This window comes from Vitis riparia, chromosome 19, assembly GCF_004353265.1.
Source record: "Vitis riparia cultivar Riparia Gloire de Montpellier isolate 1030 chromosome 19, EGFV_Vit.rip_1.0, whole genome shotgun sequence".
Lineage (NCBI taxonomy): Eukaryota > Viridiplantae > Streptophyta > Magnoliopsida > Vitales > Vitaceae > Vitis > Vitis riparia.
In genome coordinates this window covers 18,663,498-18,673,723 of record NC_048449.1, presented here as the reverse complement: position 1 = coordinate 18,673,723, position 10,226 = coordinate 18,663,498, and the positions used below count along the sequence as shown (strand labels likewise).

At 32.5% G+C, this 10,226-nt stretch overlaps 1 protein-coding gene across 1 annotated transcript; it reads right to left on the bottom strand.

The window, feature by feature from the left end:
- Positions 1–1,463: 1,463 nt before the first annotated feature.
- Positions 1,464–7,198, bottom strand: LOC117909474 (kinesin-like protein KIN-14Q). The gene is made up of 17 exons (XM_034823517.1): positions 6,947–7,198; positions 6,801–6,866; positions 6,600–6,680; positions 6,096–6,500; positions 5,946–6,013; positions 5,635–5,845; positions 5,472–5,548; positions 5,285–5,384; positions 5,085–5,183; positions 4,823–4,999; positions 4,423–4,708; positions 3,732–3,893; positions 3,415–3,630; positions 3,262–3,299; positions 2,890–3,053; positions 2,661–2,786; positions 1,464–2,562 (listed from the first exon to the last, which is right to left on the bottom strand). The coding sequence occupies exons 1-17, from the start codon at positions 7,026–7,028 to the stop codon at positions 1,693–1,695; spliced, it is 3,228 nt and encodes a 1,075-aa protein (XP_034679408.1). The 5' UTR covers positions 7,029–7,198; the 3' UTR covers positions 1,464–1,692.
- Positions 7,199–10,226: the final 3,028 nt, after the last annotated feature.

Genomic DNA, 10,226 nt, shown 5'->3' with positions numbered 1-10,226 from the left:
CGTCACAATGCAATCAATTGAAGGTCTAGGGAACCGGTGGAACTAGTTGAGTTAGTTGGACTCAACAGGTTGAGAGGTGTTTTTACACTTTCTCTCTTCTAGTAGCTTAGAGCCACTGACAAAGGCTTTGTTTTTCCTAGTTGAGGCCCAATCAAAGCCCCAACCCCCAACATTGACTTGCAAAAAGCATTAATTACTAGTAGCTAGTGAACCGATGCTTGACCGGGCAACCTTAAATTGTGTTTAATGGCTAGTTTGGCCTCCAAACTCCTATAAAAAGGCTCCAAACTTCATTGCTTTATAAGGTGAACATTTCAAAATCTTTCTAAAATATATTTGAGCCTTGGGGGAGAGTTTTTTAGAACACCTTATTTCAAAATTTATAGCGCATCATTAAATCTCAGTTTATTTTGCATTATTTGAGCCTAAATTTTGTAGTAGGATTTTATGAGAATATTTCCTATTATTTTTTATAAACTTTTAAGAAGGAAAAATTTAAGTATAAGGTATCGCTTAGAGATTCTCAAGTGTGGGGTATTACTTGAAAGATTGTTTAAGAGTGAGGTATCTCTTTAGGATTGTAAAGGGTGCTTGAAGCCATAGGTCCCAAAGGGATGATTGGAACCATAATCCAATTGTAAATCTTGGAGGCTTGGGTTGAAAGTCTCGAAATAGTGGAACATTTACTCTAGTAAGAGTTTGAGGAGAATGGACGTAGGTTGAGTTGCACCGAACATGATAAAAATGAGTGTTTACATTTTCTTTTCCCTACTCTCTTTATTTTATATGCAATTATTTTTTGTTGTATTTATTATGTATTTACATATAATTATCTTTTACATTCATATAATTCAAATTTGTGAAAAGAGCATCACCCTATTCACCTCTTTTGGGTGATTATCTTAGGTTGATCTAACTAAAATCCTAATAAATAAAAATAACTCTAATATTTGAGTTAAAAAAATAAAATAAAATAAAAAAGGAACAAGTCCTAAGTGGTGTATTCAAATTTCATTTAGCTTTTTACCTTGACATTTTTTGCTAGTTGAATGATAATATTTGGTGATCTAAAACTTAGTTTTGATGATTATGATTACTATTTTTTATGTGTGATAAAAAATAAAAATAAAACGTATTAAAAAATAAATATAAATTTAAAGTTAATAAATATTTTTATATATTACTTTAAACTTATTTTATTTATTTTAATTCTTTTATATGGATATTAAATAATCTAAAAGTATATAAACTTTAAAATAAATTTAATTATATTTGATTTTTTCTATATTTTTTATAATAAAATTAAAAATGAGTAAATAATTTTTATTATTTAATACTTTCCTTAAATCAAACATAGCTTAAAATATTTTAATATGTATAGCAAGTGCTATTAAAAAAAATGTGAGGTGAAAATGGTAAAAGCATATACCAGCTGTTTGTTGTTTTCGTGTGATTTTGTCAGATTTGCATTAAAACTAAAAATTTTCAATCTTCACAATAAGTACATAATGCCACCAAATGTAGTGAATTCTATATACAAAAAGAAACCAACACTTGGAATAATTTAAACAGATGACTACTGTCATCTTAACAAACAAATCCACACACAGCCTAGTTTCTCTATTGATCCCCCCATGCATGTGATGGGAAGAAACTCCTAAATACCAGTCCTGCATGAAAATTTTTCGGCTTTTATATGCCAGTTCTCCCTGCTGTTCCTATATTCCACCCCCTTTCCTTGTCCTTCTGGCTCTGCTTTTGCTGCATTGTTCCCCCTCTTCTAGCATTGCTGAGCATCCCTCTATATGTCATTCTTCCTCGGCTTCCAATGGAGACTCTAACCTTCTCCATCCCTACATTTATACCACCTTTTCTCATTTGCTGCATTGGGGACTTCATGTGAATCTTTCTTTGAAGGCTTCGTCTCAGTATGCTGCCTAGCTTCTTACCCTCACTAGCCTTGAGTCCTTTGGGACTACTCCAAGCAGTTTGTTCAGGCAGGCAGTTAGCTTCTTGACCATCTGTATCTTCTTTATTATCGGATTCAATAGGTGGCAGTGGTAAAAATGATGGTGGAGACCGTGCGGAGCTTGGTGCACTGGGGAGTGGGATTAGAGAGTTGCGTCGTGGAGCAGGAGCTACTGGAATCCTCCTTGCTGTTGTGCAGATAGAGGCTCTTCCTGTCCTCTTTGGGATTGGTAGTTGTTCAGCCACCTCAGGATTGTTTTCTTTTTCCATGGGATCAATGTACTTGACAAAGCCATCTGTTGGTGGAAGGGGCATGGGAGGTTTGTGGCTGTTGCAGTTCTCACTAAGAGGTTTAGTAGTGAGATTTACTGGATCTTTGCACATTGAGTTATTTGTTGTTTCTTCCACATTCTTGTAACTTCCCAAAGGCCGGCTTGCAAGTGGTGGCCTCATGGGTGCAGCAGTTTGCTCCTCCTGCTGCTGCTGTTGTTGTTTCAGTTGTTGCTGCAGTAACAGCTGCTCAGCTATTTTGGTGTCCACATGCTGTCGTGCCAGTTTTCTCTCTACTAGAAGCTGCGATTCCAATTCTTTTACCTGCAAAATGTACCCCCATTACTACTATAATTCGACATGTAGACTTTGAGGGCCCTTTCTTTCAAATATCCTGAGTTTTCTCTCTGTATATGGCTCACCTTGTCTTGTAGGTTTTTGTTTTTAAGGTCTCTTTCTTTCACTTTTAGGTCTAAACCATGGATTGTTTCCTCCATCTTCTTAATTTGCACATCTTTGCTCTTTACATCTAGCTTTGTTTTATCAACCTAAAACGCAGAGAAGAAGAATGTAACTTGTTAAAATTCAGAAAAGTTTCCCATGTATGATAGCCATGAATAAGTGCAAGTTGCATATCGGAATGAATTGTACCAGTTGTTTGTATCTTAGGAGTTCAGAACTGTCCAATTGCTTCTTTGCAGGACCTAACTCTATTCCTTTCACTCTACTTGCAAAATTGAGTGAGCAAAGAGTCTCACTCAAGTCATTCTCATTAGGACTGATCTGTACAAACATGAGCGTCTTGGAGTCTCCTCCTAACAAAGAAAAGCCCGCGCATCATCAGTTGTTCTTGTCTCCATATAAATTGTAAAGATAAAAGCTGAATTAAAGTTAATTTCCAAAAAACCAACAAAAAATTAAATGAAAATTAGGATTTTGAAACAACTATGGGTTGAAAGAGTTGTTCATAAGAATCTAAATTTTCTCCTGTTTGGGGCAACAACCCAGATAGAGAATAAGTACCTAGAGAGTCTTGAAGTAAGTGGGTCAGCTTGGAGTTCCTACATATTAACCAAAGGAAAAGCAAATAAAAAACCAAACAATGGACATAGAAGGATGTTTGTTCATGATATAAGAATTGATGAATCAAAACACTAATACTTGTAGTTTTATAACCTGAAGGGGATGTGTGGACTTTTAGTTGCAAGTGAAGAAATGACATCTCCAAGAGCTGAAAGAGAACGGTTAATGTTTTGGGTTTCCTTGAGCCTTTCTCCTTGTACTTCAGTCTTGGCTACTCTCTCACTTCCTGCTAGGTCAACAAGCCATAGCTTGCTTCTTGTGCATTCTCCATTCAGCAAATTCTCTCCTTTCACCATCACACAGTGTATGCTGCATAAGAAAATATACAAAAGAATGGCATTCAACACTAACTCGTATATATCCTAAAATGCATACAATGAAGTGAATTAATTGTAATGAGAAGAACAAACCAGTGGGATCGGCTGCTGTGCTCATTAGCATTAGTTGAACTGACAGCCCTTGCATTACTGCCAGTTTGTAGAACTTCCCAGACCTCACTCGTGTTGTTCACATGCGCTTCAACCAGTCCAGGCACATGATGTATTCCTTCACCCACTTGCCTTATTTCAAGCCTATAAGAGAAAGTCATATGTAGCTAAACTACCCCAAACCATTGTTGTTGTTGACAATCAAAACAAATATCATGGCACCAACAGTACAATACAAATAAATTGATTTACTAGTACTACTGGAAAAAGAGCCCTTTCATGTCATTCTTTCCAATTTATGAAATTTTGAGCAGCCTTAGTTTATTATAGAGAAAATTTTGAGGCAAAGTTCTCTGAGACGCAAAATAAGAAATGGAATTCTCCTTATGATATCATATTACCATGTAATGTTTGGCATTTCAGAAGCAGACTCCTCCTTGAGATCGAAAATCAAGGCCATTTAGTATCAAGACCAAGAAAAGCAAGAACTTTTGCAAGAAAATGGTATAACATCTCAATTGTTGGTATTAAATCTATACTCACGATTATTAACTTTTTAATGCAATTTCAAGGAAAATATAAGATTTCTACCGCAAGGATTCTTCACAAACTTTTTTAGAGTACAAGGAAACAGAAAGAAAAGAGAAAATGTGCAGGAGCTCTTATAGCCTACCTCCTTGTGACAACTCCAGGCTGAGTTCCTGTAACTAGCAAATCTCGTATTTGCTCATTATAAACTTCTAGGACACTAACAGATATATCATATCGGAATTGCTGCTGCCGCTCCTTGATAATGTGAAACAGCTCTTCAAGAGTCCTAAAGTTAACTCCACGAGCTTCATCAGTGCCCTCCATTGTGAAAGTCTTCCCTGTTCCAGTCTGCCCATAAGCAAATATACAGACATTGTACCCATCTAGAACTGAGGCTGCAAATGGTGCAGTGTCTTCAAAAACATCAGCTGTTCAAACAAGCACAAAGGAAGTGATAATACACAGGTTGAGAAAACCCAAAGGAACATTATATAAATTGGTTAGGGAAAATAACAAAAACAAAATTTACTTTATGTGATTACCTTGGTTTGCCAGGGGACCAAAAACAGCATCAAACTTGAAGGTTTTCTTGGGTGCCCCATTTGATTTTACTGTAAGCTCGCCGTCCTTAGCAGATTCAAAGTCAATTGCCATTGAAGCTCCAGCTGCAATTTCTTCATCATTTAGTGGCCTACATCGGCAAAACACCCTTATGTTTCCTGCAAGCAAAATCCATCAGGAATGCCCTTCAATTTTCTAACCAGACTCTCAGCCAGAATATGGGAACACAAACACACTGCTAACCTTTCAACTCTAAAACCTTATTGTAAAGTTCCTTCTGTTCCTTAACCCCTTCAATAAATTTGACCTTAAGATGTTCATAGGAATCTGTTTGCTGTTTCACTGCCGAGAGAGAATCAAGAAATTAAACAAGAAAACAGGAGAAAGAAATTGGAAAATGGACTTAAAATTGGAAGTTAAAAGAGATGGGTGTTTGGAATTACTTGTAGACTGAATGGTAGAGCTCATTTCATTCATATCTGCAAGGCACTTCTTATATGATGAAACCTCTTGGGACAGATTAATGTGTTCTAATTTCAAAACCTATGACAAGAAAGTTGTGAAACCAATATTATCTTGTATGCCTTTGATTGCATAGAGAGCTTAGTCATGACAAATAAGTTTCAGTACCTTCAACTTTCTTTTCAAGCTCCTCAAGGACGAGAACCATTTGCTCTTCTCTTTCACTTGTCCCTCAATGGCAAAAGCTGTGGAACAACAAACACACCAATGCATCATTTCAAAAAGATTTTCATTAAGTAGCCCCCCATTTCTATAAAGGGATTTCACATACCCAAAGACCCAACGTGCATTGATTTTCGCATGAGCTCATTCTGGAGCTCCTGCAAAGACTTCCAAGCTTCTTGACATTCTCTGGTCTTGAGTTTGTTCTCCCTCTTAAGCTCCTCTAAAGCTCTCCTTGTTTCTGTCAGTTCCTTCTTTTGGAACTCATATTCTTTTTGCAACTTCTGAAATTCTCCTTCCACCTCACACTCATCACTACCCTGTGACAAAATCTTAAGAGATGAAACCCGAAAAGAATTTGTTCTACAGAATCAGATTTAATCAAGTAAAACTTGATCTAGTTTTAAAAAGGGAATTTACTTTCAGTGATCCAAATTCAATCTTTTGAGGCAACTCCATAAGTTTAAGAGAGTCATCTTCTCCTAAGCCTGAAAACAAGTTGCACGTACATTTGGTCATATGTTCTTTCAGGACAAATTTCAAACATCTATTGCAAAATCTTCGACTTACTTGGGGGAGAATCATTTTTTATGACATAAAAGGTTTCTCCACTCGGAACCTCAGGGCTGTCCATGCAATCGTCATTGACGCTTATAGCAGACGGGAGATCTTTGAGCAAATTTTCTTGGGTCATTGGTGGTGGAGGAAGCTCAAATGAAGCTTCAAGAAACACATCTTCATTCGTGGTTTGCCACAATGTTGAAGTCTTTCCAGGTGGGGTCTCATGGGCACCTTGAATTTCTAACCCATTGATGCCTTTCTCTAAGGATATATTAATGGAGGATTCCGCATTCTTCTGAAACTCATTCCTCAAGAAAGTAAGGGAATCTCCGTGGCTTTTTATGGGGATGTCTGGCGAACCAGTGCAGATAACCAAATCTGGAGATGTCAGAGAAAACCCCAAAATTGACCGACCTGTGATAAAACAACATTGATTAACTCAAATTCTCTTACAAGAATCTGTAATTCCTGGGCTTTTGTCATGCCAAACAGGCAAAAGAATAGTACATTTACCATCACAAACACTATCTGCAAGTGGGTCATTGAAATTCTGACTGCTAATTGTTTCCAAGCTTTGATCTTCACAAGAAACATCTATGCCAAGAAATTCACCATTTTAAGTACACCCACTTCAAATATCGAATCAATAAGAGAAAAACTACACATTCAAGGCAATTCTGAACAAGGGTTTTGGAGTAAACTCAAGGGCATTACCCTCTTTGATGTTCGAATTAAAATCGAGTGGATCTGCCATTGCAGAAGCAGTGAAGCTGAGTGGGTCTGCCAAGTAAAAGGAGATCAAATTATCAGACAACCCATACGAGAGAACCAAGAGATTTGGATGAAATTGTTGATCTTACACTGCGAGACTTGCTGCTGCAAAGAGGCGTCGGTTATGAGCAGTGGGTCAATCCATTGATCATCATCACAATCCCCAACCATTGATAAAAAAAAGCAAAAGAAACTGGTAGGGTTTTGATTTTGAAAGCTAGTGAAAAGGAAAGGAACTGACTTTTTGAATGAATTATGAGTGTTGAGAGAGAGTAGACAGAAGAGAGAATCGATTCAAAACCAAGGTTTGTTTGAGAAAAAGGAAAGAAGCATTTGATTTTTGGCCGTTATGTAATTGGATTTGACCGTCGATTTTTCTTTTAATTTTTTGAATTTTGAAATTTGATGGCTCCGGCTAGGGCCACTAATCAAGGACTCATGGAGCTTTGGTCACGTGGTCTGTGACCAACTTTTGTCACGTGACCGGCCATCAGGGCTTTTTCTATTTTTGTTGAATATTTAATTTATTTTTTCATGGAAAATAATTAATTTGTCCTATTATTAATTACTAAACACCATAAAAATGATTGAATTTGTTTGTAAAAGGAATCTTTTTAATCACTTATGACAGTAAATATTTTTATTATTAAATAATTTTATATTTTTTAAAATTAATTTTTTATTAGCTACTTCATGCAAATAAATTAGAATTCTAAAATACTTGGATGTCTACGAATTATATTAAATCAATTTTTTTTAATTGATTTATGTTATTTTAAAATATAATATTTTATTTTTAATTATTCAATATAATAAAATTAGAATTCCAAATAAACTCTAATTAATTTATTTATAAGAACTAATTTTTCATTAAAGGGTTGATAAAAAAAAATTAAAAATCACTATTATATATCTTTAAATAATTTAATAAAAATAAAAATGATGATGTAATAAATTAAGTAATACATCATTTTTTATTTACTATAAACTATTTATGTTATATAAGATTTTCTATTTTATTATAATTTTCTCTATAATTCTTTTGTATCGGTTTTCTTATTATTTATTACTTAAAAAATACTAATATTTAGTTATTAAAAATTTTGAAAAATATTAGAAGGAAAAAACTAGAATAAAAGAAAATGTTGAATTAAACTTTTTTTTGGTCTTTGAAAGAAAGAAATTTAAATTGTTAATAAATGCATTTTATCAAACTTTTCGTATGGTTTTTTAGGAAAATATTTTAATTTTTATTATTATTTTTCATTTCATTTTCCTTAAGGATAATGATTTTCCTTAATATTTTTCCTCCCTTGTAACATTTTTTAGGAACCTAACATACTCTAAATAGTATATTTATTAAGAAAAATAGTATGAGGAAGCAAATTAAATAATTCATCTTTTTTTTTTATCATTTACTATTTACTATTACTATTGATGAGATATTTTAGGATGAAGTTTAATTATATTTTACATTATTTTTACATATATTTTATTTATTATTTATAATCAAATTAATTAAGATAAAAATAACATAGTAACAAAAGTGATGGATTTATGAGAATTATACTGAATTTTTTTTAAAAAAAAATTAAAAATTGAACTCTTTTAAATAAAGTCTTTATCATATAAAAAATAAAATTACAAATAAAAATATTATTTGATTATTTTTATTCTTAAAATCAATGTTTTCATAATCAGATTAGTCACTCTTCATGATTCATTGGTTGGATCAATCGATAATTTCATAAATATATATTTTACATATTATTAAAATTTTAAAAAAATAAAAAATAAAAATAATAAATTCTATTTAAAATTTTACAATGTCTACTTTGTTAGATTTTTTCACAAATATATAAAATATGAAGTCAGGCTTTAAACTAAATAAAATATGTAAATGATTTAAATTTTAATTGTAATAAATAAACCAACAAATATTTCAATAAATTGAAATTTCAAAATGCAAGAAGGAATATAAATAATAAAAAAATAATCTCCCATGGATGGAAGGATGGATGTAGAAACTAAAGCAGGAAAAGAAGCAGAGTCTATTTTCTAGGGCACAGGTGGACGTGTGGTGTGCTGACGTGGCATTTGGGTTTCCTCCATTATTCGAAATCGTTGCAGTCGAAGCCACCAAATCTCTCACTCTCTCTCACGTTTTCAGGTTCCACAAAAGAAAGGAGGGAACGAGTGGACTTGAAAAAAAAAAAAGGATTTTGGGTACTCGTCGATGGCGGCAAGGCGGGTCCGGTGGCGACAGTACCGGCGCTGGCTGCGATGCTGCAGAGAGAGTGGTTGGGGCTGGGGAGCTGGACTATGGGGAGGGCCGACTGGGGAGCTGGACTGTGGGGAGGGGCGGTCGGGTAGGATTCGGTTTTCAAAATCATGCTTAGAATTGGCATTTTGAAGTAAAATCAAAGTACTAATAAAAGGTTTGATATCAAATTTTTCCTGGAATGTAATTACGAAAAAAAAAATTAAATATTTATATTTACTTTGGAAATAAATGATGATTAAAAAAAATATACATTTCTATATAATAAAAACTGATAATATTTTTTATATTTTTAACCTTAATCACTTCACTTAAACGATATATTTTATTTTTTCTTTGGGACAATTATTATTTAGGGCTAGTTAAATAAGTTCAACATATTTAGCATAACTGACGAAATGTGAAAGACAAAAATATCATAAAAAAAACATAAAAAAAAGTAAATGTGTTTATGCATCCCATCTTTTTAATTATTTTACTTTTATATATTTTTTTCTCTTTTTTCACTCTCACTCCTCTACTCTCCCTTTTTGACATCCAAGTATCACATTTATTTAATATTTTTAATTTCTATTCTAAAATTATTTTAATAGGAAAGCACATTAAAGATATTAATATATTTTTAGCTATCCCTTTTTAAATTTTAATTTTTCTAATTTAATTTATTTTTTATATTTTATAATTGAATAATTTAAATTTTAAGTAAAAATAAATATTTTCTATAATTTAAATTTATTTTTATTTTCTTATTTTATTTTATTATTATTAATATAACATTTTAGTACCGTTGTTGAAAGTAATTAATAAAACTTTCCTTGAAATTTAATATTAATAATAACATTTTTAAAATGTAATTTTCATAAATGTGAAATAGAGCGATAATTTTTTTTTTTTTTATATAGATTTTTTGTATATATTTTAGAATTTCCGTCCTATAAATTGTTATTATATGAAATAAAAAATAATATTGAAATCATTTAAAAAATAATTTTAATATTTTCATTTTAAATTGTATTTTGAAAAATAATTTAAGGTTATGTGTTGAAATAAACTTTTCAAATCAATATTTTACCTTCTATATGGGTTTA